This window comes from Dreissena polymorpha, chromosome 8 (assembly GCF_020536995.1).
Source record: "Dreissena polymorpha isolate Duluth1 chromosome 8, UMN_Dpol_1.0, whole genome shotgun sequence".
Lineage (NCBI taxonomy): Eukaryota > Metazoa > Mollusca > Bivalvia > Myida > Dreissenidae > Dreissena > Dreissena polymorpha.
The window spans coordinates 61,052,244-61,070,078 of NC_068362.1; the positions used below are offsets into that span (position 1 = coordinate 61,052,244).

Below are 17,835 nucleotides of genomic sequence, written 5' to 3' on the forward strand. Positions count from 1 at the left end.
TTGTCCGAATAGTTACGAATTTGCTGGGTTCAGAATTTCAACGGAGAAACTATAATAGTCGGGAACCAATGACATAATACCACAGAATACCAAAGTGATTTTTGGAACTCCTGAGTGAAAACGAAAACGACAGGATAATCAACGAGTTGAATGGGGTCGTCAACCGGTAGAAGAAAAGCAAACACGTTTATTTTATTTTTTTAAATGATGACCACCATCGCGTAACCGTGACCAATTCCGTTTTCATTTTTTATTTATATTGGCTGCGCTGAAAGATGCGTTTTCCCTATACGTCTTTATTGGCTGCGTTAAAAGATACGTTTGCCTAATTAACACTAATCTCATGAAAATAAATAAAATAAAGTATAATAGAGATAATCAATCGATTCAATTGAAATAAAATTACTCAATAGTTTTTTAAACCATCAAATGAACAGAATGACATTTTTTTGGGCACGATATGTAATACAATTGATTTAAGAGTAATAAATTTCTCATAGATTTCAAATGTTTTAAATTTTTTTCGCTAAAATTTAGGATTAAGAGAACTCCAAAACATTCTTGGAATATATTATTGGCACCATCCACAATTCTATTATCTAAGGCAACTGCTGATTGCCTGTAAAATGCAAGACAAAAACCATCATCATCAATCATCATCAATCCCTTGACCGGTTTGGCCGTCGAAGGGAAATGAGGGACGACGATACAGAAATCCTCCTCAAGTAAGGTTTGTTGTGTGCTGCTGAGAGTAATTCATCCATGTGAAGAGATGTCCACTCTTTTATATCGTCCATCCAGTTTGTCTTCTGACGGCCTCGATCGACGTTGAACTCCTTTAGCGTGCCATGGAAAGCGGTCTTGCACAGAGTGTCGTGCCTAGTGACGTGTCCAAACCATGCCAGCTTTCGTCATGTGACGGTCGCCTGTAGGGGCTCTTGTGGACCAACAAGTGATGCAGTCATGTTACGTTTTTTGTTGGTCTTCTGCTCCGTATAAGAGATGCGGAGCAGTCTTCGGAGACTTTTATGTTCAAATGTCTTTGTCCTGCGTTCTGTGTCCGCGTAAAGCGTCCAGGTCTCGCAGCCGTAAAGTAGGATGGAGAATACGAGGGAATCGTAGAGCCTGCACTTGGTGGGGAAGCATATGAAACTGCTTGTCCACAACCTGCTCAGTCTGGCCATCGCTGTGGTTGCCATGGCAGTAATTATTCGGACCTCAGCGTTACTGATACCGTTCTTGGACAGGGTTGCGCCTAAGTACTTAAAGCTGGTCACTTCTTCTAGCTTCTTGCCGTTTATGGTGATGTCTGCATTGGTGTTGGTCGTGCTGTTTACCATGATCTTCGACTTTGCCGTGCTCACCGTCATCCCTTGTGCTCTTGCTCTTTGATAGAGTCGGTTGGTAAGATCTTGAAGTTCACTGCTGATGCCACCCATGCGGTCTATGTCATCAGCGAATCACAAGTTGAAGATGGGTCTTCCACCGATGGAAATGTGTGGTGGTCATAGAGAGTCTCCTGCATTATGTGTTCTCAAGGAAAATGTTGAACATGACGGGAAAGAGCAGACATGCATGACGGACGCCCACTGATGTCATTACGAGGTCCCCCCCCCCCCTGCTGTCCGTTGATAAGTAGTGCACTGCTGGCCTTTCCGTCGAGTTCTTGAATAACTTGCACCAGCCTTTCGTCAATGTTGAATCCTATCATAACATGCCATAGGCCATCATGCCACACGCGATCGAAAGCTTTCGCAAAGGCAATGAAGTTATGGAAGAGCTCACGTTGGTGTTACAGATGTTTCTCAATGATGATTCTGCAGTTGAAGATCTGTTGCACTGTGCTCCGTCCAGCTCTGAATCCTGTCCGCTCCCGGAGATTTTTCTGCCTCAAGACTACGCACTGCCTACTCCACCTCTGCATTACGTATGGGCGGACTTTTTTTGTCTGCGTCTGGACTGGGATCGTTCTCAAGGAGACTGGAGTCCGGTTGAAGCGGTCAGTTGTAGAGGCCACTGCAGTATTCACTCCGTCTGTTTAGGACTGCGGTACTCTCGGTAAGAAGATTCCCGACAGCGTCTGATACAACACTGGCCTTGGGCTGATGATCTTCGTGAGAGTCTTGAGGGTACTGTAGTCATTCTTTCTGCTGAAACCTATCAAACCTATTATGCACATATACTACTTCCGATGTATAAAATACTGTGTCTAACCTATGTTTCCAGAAAATATGCTAAATCAAACATGGTTTCATCATCTGTCCTGAGCAACCAGCAGATTGCTCATCTCACATTAAGAAAACAAATGACATTTTGTATAGTTAGCATGTTTTTAAATGTGTACTAACATAAAAGGACGCCTGTGTGAAAACTCATAGGTAATTATGTAAAACAATATACGACCGATTCACATTTGCTTAGTGAGATAAATCCGGTTTCAAATTAAAAACAACACTTGTTTTAAACAAAGATCGATATTTTCCCGATCACATTTCATATAGCTGCTTCCGATCCGTATTATCGGTCGGCCAATTACACATTCGTGCACTGATCCGCCCAGAACTGCGTAAATTTCAGATTGGTATTCTTTGCGCGATAATCCGCCATCCCATCATGTTGCTATCGGTTCCACAGGCAGTTACGGACAGCGACACTTCAATGCCTTTCATAGATCCACAGCTCAATAGTGTACGGTAGTCTTATTTTTCTTGTTATAATTTTTACATATAAATGCTTTCGTCACGCCTGTGGGACTCAGCTGTCGACATGTTTATTCAGTCTTTAGTGTACGTTCTTGTAATATGTAGGACCAAAACTGATCTATAACGTAAATCCAATGGCAACGCCCTAGCAAAAGTCCGATGAATAAATAAATAAGCTCCCCACGCCCTCCTATATGTGATAGTGCCTTGTGCAAATCACTGAAACTGAATTGTACCGATAAATAAAAGATTCTTACAGGTTCGTGTTTTTTTTGCAGCTGATCTCAAATTAATCCTAAAGTTTAGTAACACCCTATGAATCACATTATATTGTGCCGTATACTGTAAAATACTCAGCAACAAAATCTAATCGAGGCAACGAAATAATTTCAATTGTGCTTTTTCTGAGGATAAGTTAAAAGTAACGGATTTTGAAGATTTTTTTATAGAAAATAGTATAACGTATGTTTAACGGAAAAGCGCATAAAGCCTCAGATTCATTGATATGGTTTGCGATTAGCATGCGAGAAAATACTGTACTGTAGTTGTTCGCCGATAATGTGTGATGTACACGCAACATCTTAGCGATGTTAGCGACTACCAGATCGCCACAACGACATCAACAGAGAGCAATCGCGATTAATTTGTTGCGGTGACTGGTACATTACCAGTTGTCTTGAAGTTAACAAACTGTCACCCCATGTTTTGAGTGTGACGATACTTTTGTGTCCTTATTTTACGGCTATCTGAAAAACGAATCGGAACAACAAGCTAAAATGACACATGACAATCGCCACAAGAAACACGACGTCGTTTTCTTATTAGTTTACAAGCACACGTGTCTGGCTTTTGACGGTTAATTGTGTTTTTCTGTTTTATACGACTCTTTTGAGTTAACTATAGTATATAAAAATTGTGTGTATTTAAGCCATAGTCTGGGAAAACGGGGTTATACTGCATGTTCGTAAAGTGTCGTCCCCAATTAGCGTGTGCCGGCCGCACAAGCAAATCAGGGACGACACTTTTGCTTTTATATAATTTATCGTTTACATGAATTTTCTTCTGAAAAAAATCCAATATCAGCGAATAGTATCGTCGCTGATTAGCCTGTGTGGACTGCGTTGCTTATTGATTGAATTAATAGATGACTTGAAGACAGAAATATCGAATACTGCCAAGTAATTGAATAAATGTTATATTCACTGAATTGTAGCGCTTTTTCAGACTGGCATCTTCTCATGGACACTTGGCTACTCTAGAGCAAGTTCTACTTATAGGCACTTCGCTATTGTAATGGAAGTTCTACTAATCGGCACTTGGCTTTTGGAAGGGAAGTTCACATAATGGACACTTGGCTTCTCTACAGAAAGTTCTACTAATGGGAAATTGACTACTCTATATGAAATTCTACTCTCGGGCAATGGGCTATTGTAATGGCAGTTTTACTTAACGGCACTTGGCTATATTTTTGGAAGTTCTTATTATGGACACTTGGCTATTTTAATGGAAGTTCCAGAAATTTTCCATCGTATTCAATAAATTTAATTACAATTAAGTTTACACTGATGTTCATTACAATCGATCATATTCACTAATTTTAATAGTATTAATACAGAAAAATAACTAATTATAATATTTAATAGAGATTGGGTCTATTTCGAATGATTGGCACTTGGCCATTGTAATGGAAAGTTTTACTTATCGGCACTTGGCTGTTGTAATGAAAGTTCTACTAATGGGCACTTGGCTATTGTAATTCAAGTTCTACTTATGGGTACTTGGTTATTCTAATAGAAGTTCTACTAATCGGCCTTTGGTTATTGTAATGGAATATCTACAAATGGGCACTTAACAATACTAATAGAAATTCCTCTAATGGACACTCGGCAATTGGTGTTCCATATCATATTCACTGATTTGAATGTTTGTTACAATCAGTTATATTCATTTACTTTATATTAAGACACCGAAATAACTCAAAAGAATGCTAAGTAAAGATTGAGGCTATTTTTGCTAATGGGCATTTGGCTATATTAATGGAAGTTCTACTAATCGGCACTTGGCTATTATAATGAAAGTTCTACTCATGGGCACTTGGCTACAGTATTGTAATGTATGTTCTACTAATGAGCACTGTATACAAATGCAAACTGGTAATCAAAATTTAAATAATTTAAAGCAAGAGATGTTTGTAAAACACGTATTTCCCAAACTTGAAGCAAAGTCGTCCCTAGCTGTTGCCACGACATTGAATCACTTAATTCGAAAATCCTAAGTCGCCAAGGCTCGTTGTTTTTGATTTCCAAGCCTCGCATGACAAACCTTATCTGTAATCAACACTAACCTATTATTCTCTTTTTCAAACACTGAGAATGATTCCGGTTGAAGAAGTGCGTTACGTAACATAACATTTGTATCCGCAATCGACGTAACATCTGCGACTACATTTGTATGATTTTAAGTGTAATTATCAACGAAATCCGCGTCTACGTGGCAATGCGCATGCGTTCATACTGTCGGTTAATACTTCCGGTAAAATAGCCAACATGTCACTGAACAGAATTCTCATATTTATTTCAACACTAAGTGTTGTTTCAGCACTTTATTTTCACATCGGTGAAACTGAAAAGAAATGTTTTATAGAAGAAATCCCAGACGAAACAATGGTGGTTGGTAAGTATCTGCATGCTGAGTTAACAATGTAATTTATTTGGGAAATATTAAAACAGCAACTCAAATTCCTGTAACACTTACAGTACAGGCACCGTGTACTTAAACAAACGCCACTCGCCGCGGTGTTCATTTCACTGTGTTTGCTTACCAATTAAACACCACGATGGATGTTAAGATCAAATGTCGCAGGGGCCGTTTGCCATAAGGCGAACGCCGCGAATCGCCAAATAATATCTACGGCGGTTTTCATCGTGTTTGCTTGAAATAAAATAATTCAACAGGATCATAATAAATTAATCCCTTTAGTTTAAAAGTGATAATGAATAATGTATTTCACACCCATGCCCACCCGTCTGTAAATGAAGTTAAATTAATAATTAATTTTACTAAGCGCACTCTAGAGAAGTTTTAATAAAATTAGTACATATCAGAGAGAGATTCTAAAGAAGAGACCATTTATCAGTGGAGCCACAACAGCATAGCTAAATTACGGCCCAACAGTCCAGGTATCCAGGTATGACAGTGTTTTGTCTTTTTAAACGCTGCGTATAAAAGAAAAGCGTGTTCCCACCTAGCTGTAGGATACCGCACCTTCCATGGAGGAGTGTTAATTGAGTGTTTGTTTATTCTATTACCAGTTTGAAGCCATCGAGAACTCATAACTGATTGTAGTTATCGTATTATCCCGAGTCCTTGGATTCCCCGATACTGTCTCAATCGCATACATGCAACTTCTCCCATCTATACATTACTTGATAATCCCATATATGCCCGATTTCCATGTTTAAAATCAAATTATGGGTGGGTAATACTGTCAGTATACACGATAATAGTCATAAACACAAACGTTTGCAATTTTCGAAAGTATCAAACAAATTTCGGCATATGATTCTATTTAAAGATTTGATGAAATAAGCGCCCAATCAGGACAGTTCTATTGCAACATGCGTATAGCATCTGACGCGGTTTGCACACGTCGTGTACAGCTATTTAAGGTTACAATTTCTACATGAAATAAATTAATTTCTTTGTCCAGAAAAAGTGCACGAAAATTGGCATGAGTGTATTCATTTGTAAATAAAAATTTAGTAGCAGGTACAAAATTGAGATCATTTAATTTCCATGAAAAGTTTCGTTGTGAATTTCAACTGAAGTACCGGGATATTTCGCAAATTATTTGGTATTGACATTTCCTCTTAATAAAATATGCTACCGAATTGTTACCGTTACGCTGTATTCATTATTGAAACAATTATTGTATTGTAAACTGACTGCACACAAGTGTCGTAACATACTGATGAAATACGTAAATTCTGACAGTACTTAATTCGACACAAGTAAATAAATGATTTAATACTCTCTTGATTTCTTTGAAACTCGATATTTGTTGTTAAAAAGGGCGATTGCATTGATATACACCTTAAGAGTTAATAGTATTGATCATCTAAACGCTTTATTTACTTTTTCGAATTTACGTACTGTCCGACATACTGATGGCTGATGCAATACGTAAATTCGGACAGTACTTAAATCGGACACAAGTGAATAAATGATTTAATACTTTCTTGATTTCTTTGAAACTCAATATTTGTTGTTAAAAAAGGGCGATTGCATTGATTTACACCATAAGAGTTAATAGTATTGATCATCTAAACGCTTTATTTACGTTTTCGACTTTACGTACTGTCCGAATTTAAGTATGCATACATGTGCACATACATGTAATATCTACATGTAGTATATGATTTTCTTTTGTACATTTACATTTAAAACGCGTGAATGACTCTCGTAGACAGGTGTTTACGGTGGCTGTGCAGCATCGCGGTAATCACCGGTAATCCCGTTCACAATACATGTAGCTTGTTATCGCAGCGATTTCTGGTGTTTGATGAACACCGCGGTCAGTAGCGTGTCCGCCCCCGCGAAATGTCACCCATCGGAAAAAGTGAACACCGCGGTCAGGCGTTTTTGTTGAAGTACACGGTGCCTGTGCTGTACTGTACATGCTTTTGGTTGTCAACATTGAATTCAACATATTGTCTGCATTGTAATTTCAAGTGCGCTGATTGCAAAATTGCACCCACGTCCCATGAATACCATCAAAGCAACATCTGAGCTAAACCAACTGTTGGTACTTGCTCACACACACTTCACTGTCATTGAATTAACACTCAAACTTCAAAGCAATCATGTCAAAAATTTACTTTTTAAACTATAAAAATGAAATTGGCAGGAAGAATGTATCTTTATTTATATGCCAACTTGGTTTTTGTTATGTAGAACACAGAAAAAGAAAGTTAATTGTAACTATTTAAATAATTATGAACCTGTTAAGTTTATGGCGTTAATATCAGAATCATTATTGCTTTCATTGGCTTCCCCAGGCTGATTACAGTGTCCTTAAACATTCACTAAGTGTGTAAAAGTAGTGCTGGAAAGCAAGCACATATCATATACAACTATGGTTTAGTACCATAATAAAGTTATATTTGCTGTATGCAGTCACTATGTTGCAATCTATGTTAAGAATAAGAGCACAGAATAAATCTGTTGACTCAAGTGCCATACAAAATCAACCCTTGTCCCAGGAACTGGGCTTGTAAAAAAAATCTAAGTAAAGGCACAATGCTTTGTTTAATGTTTAATGAATATTTTCTATTCCAGGCAGATACAAAGTTCTCATTTTTGATCCACAAGTCAATGAATATGTGCCTACAACTGCGGGCTTAGGCATGCATGTTGAAATCAAAGATCATGATTCTAAAGTTGTTTTGTCTAGGGTAAGCAAAGTGTGATGAACAACAGTGCTTTCTCAGGTTTGTTGAAGTGTCATTCATCTGTTTGGTTTTACTTTGTTACATTAAATTGTAATGCAAGAAAAAGTAAAATAATATTTCCATGTTTTCGATTTGCATTCAAAATTATGGCGACAGTTTGGACGTCAGTCATACAAGTGTGTTTGCAAAAGAAATAGCAGATGAGTGTCACTATCACAGGCGTGTAGTTGAGTTGCTTCATATATTTAGTGTGTTATGGTTTTGCACTAAATGTATGGACACCCACTCAAAATATAAATGATAACCACCAAGCATGCAGGTTGTTTCTGTATGACACTATGCTTTTATAATTTGATGCATTTTCTGTTTATTTTATCGCATACATTACATGCTATTAAAGCTTTTGGCTAAACATTTTCAACCAAGGATATGGATACATCTGTATGTACAATTAGAAACCTGAATGTGTAATTGTGTATGTAGAGGCAATGGTTCGCTTCTTTTCTTGTTGATGCTTCAAAATCTTTAAATGGTTAACTGCTTTTACATAAATAAGGAATCCTAATGTCATGCAAAAACACCTGTCCTGCTTTTTTTACCAGAACTTGCATTATTGCCATTCCATTAAGATTAAACACATCTTAGTGTGCCATTTTCAGGAAACTACAAAGTTCAGCTTTACGATTATAACGTAAAAGATTATCTACCTTCGGCCCCTGGTATTGGAATGCTTGTCGAAATCAGGGACCCCGAAGACAAAATTGTTTTAGCTCGAGTGAGTGCTTTCATTTCACCAATATTTTTGGGTAAAGGGACCAAGATAATGTTGAAGGGGGGTATGTATTAAGAACATAAGTGTGAAAGATTATTAACCATATTCTATTCAAAGTTTATATAAATTAAAGTTGTCCTAATTTAGAGACTGCTTTGAATATTCCACATTGTCTTAAAGATTAAAATACTAATCTTTTCTAGTCTTTTTAAAAACGATCACTCAGGTCTTTTGTAATAGTATGTAAGGCAATTAAAAGAATTTCTGATTTATTAATACGTCCAGTAAATACAAAATTAAACAAAAATATTTCAGTTATTTATGTGACATATATTCTTAATGGCTATCATTTGAGAGTTGTTAAATGTCCTTGTTTACATCGTTATATTTTATTATGAGTTATGAAAAGTATAAAATTAATAATCCTAATGATAATATCATGATAATACTAATTTCACCATACACATTTTGGGTTAGCATGAAATGAGCTACAGCATGAACCAATCTGGTGAAAGCCTATGACTGGTTATGGTGTTTAAAAGTTGAGCATCATAATCATATTTGCCTTGCTGTAGGAAAACAGGGTTTAATGCATGTGCATAAAGTGTCTTCCCTGATTAGTCTGTTCAGTCCTCACATGCTTAGTATGACACTTTCCGCTTTTATGGAATTGTTTGGTTTTGCGAAAATCAAAGTTTAGACAAAGAGTGTTGTCTCAGATTAGCCTGTGTGGACTGAGCAGGTTAATCTCGGACAACACTATGTACATGAATTATACCCTATTTTCCTAGAACTAATGGACAGAGAGTGGTGTCTTATATAAGCCTGTGGACTGCACAGGCTAATCTGGGAAGACACTATGTACATGAATTATACCACTTTTTCCTAGAGCTAATGGACAGAGAGTGGTGTCTTATATAAGACTGTGGACTGCACAGGCTAATCTGGGACGACACTATGTACATGAATCGTACCCCATTTTCCTAGAACTAATGGACAGAGAGTGGTGTCTTATATAAGCCTGTGGACTGCACAGGCTAAACTGGGAAGACACTATGTACATGAATCGCGATTGTTTAATAGCTTTTCCGACTGTGTCGGCAACTGAACATACAACATGGTTTAAGATCTTTTCTATAATGTCTTTCTTAACATTCAAATTCTGCTCACTTTGCATACAATATGTTAAAAGCGTGTTTTTGCACGCTTTGCAGTTTTTTAGGACGCTCTCTAGGCGCGGCCATTGTTTTTTGACAGATAGACTGTACACGCCGCTTTATTGGAAAAAATGCGCTTTGTTAAACAAACCCGATAACCATTCTATATAAGCACCGAAAAGATCTTTAATACGCGAAAAGAACTCAATAAAAATCGATAGGAACCGATGTAAAAATAATATTCGTTTTGTAATTCTTAATGGTACGACAAAATTTTGAAATAAATACGTAACGAACTTAAAAATAATTTGTAATTACGAAAATACGACCCTTATCTGGAGCTCTGTAATAATCCGTGGTCACCCAAGCATACTCTTTCCTTTATTTCCTAATTTGTTCCTCCTATTTATGTGTTGCCACTATGTTATTGTCTTACAAACCCTCTTATTTTATCCAAGTGTGCATGTACATTATGCATGTTAATTGGCTCTTTGTTTTTGCACAATTTACTCAACACTTAACATTTAACATTTACATATATACAAAGACAATACCTAATTCCTAAGATGTACTGTTTTTAGCAAAATCTGGTTATTGTAACGTTTATCTAAGCTAAAAGGATATCTTCCCATATTTTAAAATATTTCAGATTTGTCATTAGATGTATTGAACTGAATGTAACAAGAACAGGTGCTTGTTAATAATCTAAAATGATTACAAAATAAATAGAAAATACTATGAAATGAAAAATGCCTTTACTGCAATTAGCCTTGCCAGTGATACTAATATTTTCCAAATTTCCATTTAATAACATTTTAAAGGCTTTATAATTTTATCCATTTATATGACCATAAATAAAATTATTAAAAAAATATTTTTCTATGCTTTTAGACTGTTTTCACTTGTTTATTAAATATAATAATTGTTGAATTTCACTATTGAGTTCAATGTACATGACATGTTTGGTGAAATTTGTCATTTTGCCCATCAAATAACAGGTCCCTGGATAAAGTTTTAACAGAGTGACCTCAGATTTAATGTTGTATATCTTGTAATTTACGGCCTAGAACTGTTTTCATAAATCTACTTAGGGAAATCTTGCACATTATTTAATAGCTTTGAACATTGTAATACAAGTTATGTATGATTGTGTAGTAACTTAAGGCTTTGGAGCATTTTTAATTTTAGAACTTTAGAGTAAGTTTTCCTTAAGTGTAAGTGTAAGATCCTTTACAATCGCAAAAGACTTCGTAAAATAAAGTTAACACCTCAACAATCAGTGTTCCTTATAGCAATAGCCAAAATTTCAACGCTAGATGTGGTATGATTACATAGATTTTTGTAGATACAAAATGCTTGTTTTTATTTATTTGTTGCCACAATTAATTCCCGCGAATATATCTATTCATACGACACACAAACACCATTTTAGTGTTCATTTATCGTATGAATACATGTAGATATGCAAAACAATAATAAAAACGAGCATTTTGTATCTACAAACATCTATTTTACCAGACCACATCTGACGTTGAAATTTCGGCAATTGCCATAAGGAACACTGATTTTTAATTGGTTAACTTTATTTTACAAACAATTGTACGTTATTTTCGTTGATTTTGAATAGTAATGTTACTTTAAGGAAGAAAATGTAAAAATAAATAAACAAATAAAGGGTTAGGCACTTTATGTGCCCCAGCCATAGTCTTCATGAAGAAAACATTTACTTTTAACAAGCTCTGTGAATACAAGTCCAGGGTTGGATGCATTCCTCATGTACATGACGTGATTTTTTCAGACGTATGCGTCCGAGGGCAGATTCACTTTCACATCTGCCAGTGCAGGAGAGCATTCCATCTGCCTCCATTCCAACTCCAGCGCCTGGTTTGCCAGTGGACAGCTTGTAAGTAGACATGTAACATGTTGTGGACAGCTTGTAAGTAGACATGTAACATGTTGTGGACAGCTTGTAAGTAGACATGTAACATGTTGTGGACAGCTTGTAAGTAGACATGTAACATGTTGTGGACAGCTTGTAAGTAGACATGTAACATGTTGAAAACAATCTCAGGGTGGGGCCTCTGGGCCAGTGGACAGCTTGTAAGTAGACGTGTAACATGTTGAAAACAATCTCAGGCCGGAACCTCTGGGTTCCAAGGCAGATGCTTTGCTGTATGGGAATAAAAACAAGACTATAAAGCAACATGTCATTTTCAGTCAGTAACAATACTTCTTTTGAAATACTTTTTTTTTAAATGCTTTTGGGCATATTGGTTGGTAGTGGTGATGAAGGTAGCTTGTCTGGAATGTAACCAGCATGAACCAATTTTAAGGTCAAGGTAATAATTCAAGATCAATGGTTAGATATACAAGATCTCTGAACACTTTGTCTGGAGCATTCATTTTTCCAGAATTGATAGACTTTCAATTAAAGAAGACCAAGAAGTTATGAAATCTATGTGAAACCAAAATTCTGAACAAATCAGTTTTACAATTTACCATAGCAGGACTTGCTGGCTTGTGCTAATTTTGATTATTTAACTTGGCAGAAGTGAACCTTATTGTTGGACTGAGTGTAGCGTGCATGTAGCATGTGGGACATCTAGCCTCTATTGATGACAGCTGAAATGCCAACGAAAATATGCATTTACACCCTTTTCACACTCCAATATTCTCGAGAGAATAGTCTTTCGATTGTTAAACATTTAGTGCTATGCAACCCATGCTCCTGAGGCTGATCTTTAAGCGCTTACTTCTTTCAATATAATATAGAGCTTTTCAATAATGCAGATTAATTGATTGCGCGATAGTAAAATGGTGGTCGTTTTTAGTCCAATTTCCTAGTTTTTTTGTCTTGAAATACAAATGTATGTTCTCCATTTTGGAATTTTAAAATCAGGTGCTTTGTGTGTTATACATGGTTGCGCACTATACACTGTAAAGTACAGTACAATGATTTCATTGTAGAGGGTTCACCTGGACATCCAGGTGGGTGAGCATGCCGTGGACTACCAGCAGATCCAGGCCAAGGACAAGCTGTCTGAGCTGCAGCTGAGAGTGAGACAGCTGCTAGACCAGGTGGAGCAGATCACAAAGGAACAAAACTACCAGCGGGTACGCTAGTAAATGATAAACACAAATGCCAGCGGGTAGGCTAGTAAATGATAAACAAAACTACCAGAGGGTAGGCTAGTCAATGATAAACAAAACTACGAGCAGGTAGGCTAGTAAATGATAAACAAAACTACCAGCAGGTAGGCTAGTAAATGATAAAGAAAACTACCTGTGGGTAGGCTAGTAAATGATACACAAACATGCCAGATGGTAGGCTAGTAAATGATTTTGAAAAAATTCAGCGGGTCGGCTAGTCTATGACAAACAAAACAATCTGCGAGTAGGCTAGTCAGTGATAAACAAAACAACCAGTGGGTAGGCTAGTAACTGATAAACCAAACTACCAGCAGGTAGGCTAGTAAAATATAGTAAATGATAAACAAAACAATCAGTGTGTAGGCTAGTAAATGATAAACAAAACTACCAGCGGTTAGGCTAGTAAATGATAAACAAAACTACCAGCATGTAGGGTAGTAAAATTTAGTAAATGATAAACTTAACAACCAGTGGGTATGCTAGTAAATGATAAACAAAACTACCAGCAGGTAGGCTAGTAAAATTTTATAAATGATAAACAAAACAACCAGCGGGTAGGCAAGTAAAATTTAGTAAATGATAAACAAGACAACCAGCAGGTAGTAAAGTAAAATGTAGTAAATGATAAACAAAACAACCAGCTGGTAGGCAAGTAAAATTTAGTAAATGATAAACAAAACAACCAGCGGGTAGGCAAGTAAAATTTAGTAAATGATTAACAAAACAACCAGTTAGGGTTATTGTTCAGTACACAAAATTAGCCAATGGTTTCACATTAGCATACTTTGCAAAAATAGTTTTCTTTTTGCTAAAATGTTTTCTTCATTCAAGTTAATGTTATGTCCAAAATGACAAGATTTATGTTGTTACTTATAAGGGAATTTTGAGTTATTACAAATTTAATTCATGGGGAGGCCTGTATCAGCAAGTACAAATTAAGCTGATAAGCACATGACGCTTTGTATGGACATTATATGCTGCAATCTGTCACTGAAGCCTGTCACACCTCGCACAAAACCTGTAAATCTGTGCTAATTTAACTATAGATATGTATGTTGTCTGCAGAATTTCATGTTAAACTTTGTTTAATGGCTCACCTTCTTAATGATAGATGAAGAATTATTAAAACTATGGATGCTAAGATTGAGCTTGATTAAGAGAAAAGATGTAGATCAAAAGCACTTATTCGACTGCTTAAAGACAGCATTACATCTAATGAACTTCAAAATTGGTCATCTGAAATAAAATTAACTTTATTTTTGCGTTAATGACAATGTTCTTATTTGGACATTGTTATCTTATCTTCTATTTATTATTATTGCTATATTTCTTCTTCATTTCCGTACTCCTCCATGCCATATTGCTTGAGCATATTCACACAATGACACCGTTTGTGCACAGCTCCCCTCTTGGGTTTTTTCCAGTATCGCGAGGAGCGTTTTCGCGCGACCAGCATCAGCACCAACGAGCGCGTGCTGTGGTGGTCCATCTTTCAGACCGCCATCCTGCTCATCACTGGCTTTGGACAGATGAGGCACCTGAAGAGTTTCTTTGAGGCGAAGAAATTAGTATAATACTGGTGCTAATAGAGACACATTTTATAATTAGAGCAGCGTTTTGGGAAAACTGGGCTTAATGCATGTGCGCCAAGATTGGCCTGTGAAGTCTGCCTTGTCTGTACTGGAATTTTGGTAAGAAAAGACTGACTTTAAACAACAAATTCTATAAAAGTGGAAAGTGTTTTCCATAATAAGCCTGTGCAGACTGCACAGGCTCATATGGGAGGACACTTTATGAATATGCATTAAGCCCCATCTTCATAAAACAATGCTCAATGGTATGTTTTCTTTTAAGTTATGCATTCTGAAAGTGATTCTTTGAAGGAAAGAAAATATGAATGATAAAAGCGTAATCTTTTTTATATATATTACTTAACAATTTACAACGTGATTGATTTGATGTGAAGTTTTTGAAGATAACAAGGAGATTATGATATTATATCTTTATATGGACAGACAAGATATTTTTTTTAATGAAATAATTGATGTAATAGTTTATTCTTTCAAGCGGAGTAGTGAGAATTATAATTGATTTTTTTTCTCGAGGATGATTAATGTTCTTAGTTAATTATTTGAAGTGAAGAATATAGTATAATAATAGTGGTCGTAAACATATAAGATATATATGTTATCTTACACAAAATGATCGTTCTTTATTATTTATTGATCATTGTGAATTGTGTATTTATAACAAATGTAGTTTAAATCAGTGTTAAAGCAAGTTGTTTTGTTTGACTGTGTTCCAACTGTGTTTGGATCTGCATTATGTGACGGTTATAAAATTGATAGAATGCACATTCGTGGTTTTACATAGACTTAGTAATTGTAATGATTTTTGATGAAAACTCCTGATGAAAGTGTCATATTTGTATTGCTCACACATGTTGTCACGATATTATTTGTATTTTTGTGTACCAAAAGATTGAAATGTATGTAACTTACTGAACAATGTATTACTTATTCATTAAGCCTTGTCTTTCCTTTTAAACACAATAACTACAGTGCTAACATGTCATACTTGCATATGTAACATTGTAAAAGGTTTAAAGTTTGTCAAATGTTTGTCAAAAATAAAAGAATGACATCTTGACTGTGTCCAACATTATATCTTACCGCATTGTATAATTCATGACCATGTTCATTCACATCTCCCATCACATGTGTACACTTACCCTCCATGTTCACATCTCGCATCACATGTGTACATTCACCCTTGCTACTACCTTGCACATTTGATTTGAAAAAATGTCATGTTTGATCGTTTATTATTTTACCAAACTTTTTGAAAACACTTGTTGTTTTCACTCTTAATCTTAAACTGTTAAGACGTGACTGAATTAATTGGCATACTACATACAATTGAGTTTATCTGGAGTTCTTAACACAAATAATGAGGAAATAGAGTGAAACAAAACAGTTAAACTAAACATGCAATTTAGATAGGTTTCAGTTTGTTTTAGAATCATGGCACATTAAAATTGAATCAATTACAAATTGCTTCTATTTTATTGACCAATGAATGCAAATGGGACACAAAACTAGATATTAATTGTTTCCAACAATCCCCCCTACGTAAGTTGTATACATAATGGTGGACTGTTGAGTGATTATTGATTTTCAGAAGCGTGAAGAGCGGTTCCGATATACGAGCGAGAGTACAAATAACCGCGTGTTCTGGTGGGCTGTAGCCCAGACATCCACCTTAGTTGTCATGGCTTTATTGCAGACGTCACATTTAAGAAGATTCTTTATTTCAAAGAAGTTGGTGTGATGTGATTTTTGCCTTAATAATTTTTTCATTATTGTATGTGTGTGACATATTAGGTGTCTGAGTTTATGCATGAGGGTTGGAGGTTTATTAATAATGCTGAATTTTTATTTGACGTGAATATAATGGTAAAGTAACTAATTGAAGAAATCTGTATATATGTATTTGACATTGTTTGTACTCATGTATGCTATTAGTGATATCAAGCAACCAAAATTGAAATTAACTTTGGAACCTAACACAATATTTTATCTAAATATAAATAAAAAGCAGAAGTTATGGTATGAAACTGATATGGTGTGACACAGTTTCAATAAAATGCCCTAGTGTCTCGACAATACATAAATACTTGCTAGACACGTATGAGTATTTCATGTCATTTGGTATATGCGCTATTGAAGCTGTTAATAATTAACATCGGTTGCCTGTTTAATGTCTTTATTTTATGATATTTATTTCACTTTGTATGGTTCAAAATATGGTTCATTTTTAACTCTCATTTATCATTGAATGAAATGAATAAACTTAAATCACGTAACACACGTTGTTTTCTTGTATTTTGATGCATGCCCTTTTTAGCTCACCTGAGCACAATGTGCTCATGGTGAGCTTTTGTGATCGCCTTTTGTCTGTCGTGCGGCGTCAACATTTGCCTTGTTAACACTCTAGAGGCCACATTTATTGTCATAATATTGGTCTCGGATGAGTTCAAAAATGGTTACGTTTGCTTGAAAAACATTGCTGCCAAGGGGCGTGGCATTTTTCCTTATATGGCTATAAGGGGAGTTTTACTTAAATGGCTTTATAGTGTAAATTTGTTAACACTCCTCTTATAAATTACCAATGTACACCATGAATGAACTGTATGCGTATTATGTTTTTCATGATCTCCATGCAGTCATCTGAATATTAATTCTGCCGATAAGATATATAGTTAAAATTGCCAAAAAACTACATTATTTTTTGTTTGTTCCTTTCTGAACAGGATTATTATGATGATGATTGGTTGTGGATGAAGGGCAACAAACATATTTATGCAATCTGAAAACCCTTTATTAAATATTCTCAAAATTTCAAGTAGTAACATTGATTTCGCAGAAAATTACTTAGGAGAGAAACAACTGTTTATAACTTAAATTAAGTTTGACCTCCAATCATGAATGCATTGCTTGTCAGGAATGCACTCTTATGTCTTCAAATGAACCCAATCAGCCAGCTGCATATCAGCAACTACTTAAAACTCTAATGACTATACCTGCATTGTTCTGTTACGATAG

At 35.8% G+C, this 17,835-nt stretch overlaps 1 protein-coding gene across 2 annotated transcripts; it reads left to right on the forward strand.

The window, feature by feature from the left end:
• The first annotated feature begins 5,199 nt into the window (after positions 1-5,199).
• Positions 5,200-17,096, forward strand: LOC127841767 (transmembrane emp24 domain-containing protein 4-like). 2 transcript variants are annotated; one of them, XM_052370821.1, is made up of 5 exons: positions 5,200-5,375; positions 8,040-8,155; positions 11,880-11,984; positions 13,049-13,195; positions 16,412-17,096. In XM_052370821.1, the coding sequence occupies exons 1-5, from the start codon at positions 5,249-5,251 to the stop codon at positions 16,559-16,561; spliced, it is 645 nt and encodes a 214-aa protein (XP_052226781.1). In that variant the 5' UTR covers positions 5,200-5,248; the 3' UTR covers positions 16,562-17,096. The 2 variants fall into 2 exon arrangements, with proteins under 2 accessions (XP_052226781.1, XP_052226780.1); XM_052370820.1 differs by lacking the exon at positions 16,412-17,096 and adding an exon at positions 14,656-15,878 and having other exon boundaries at positions 5,201-5,375.
• Positions 17,097-17,835: the final 739 nt, after the last annotated feature.

Coding starts and splice junctions, on each gene's coding strand:
- LOC127841767 (XM_052370821.1), top strand. CDS start 5,249: ATGTCACTGAACAGAATTCTCATATTTATTTCAACACTAAGTGTTGTT. Junction 5,376..8,039: donor AGACGAAACAATGGTGGTTG/GTAAGTATCTGC, acceptor TTTCTATTCCAG/GCAGATACAAAGTTCTCATT. Junction 8,156..11,879: donor CTAAAGTTGTTTTGTCTAGG/GTAAGCAAAGTG, acceptor TGATTTTTTCAG/ACGTATGCGTCCGAGGGCAG.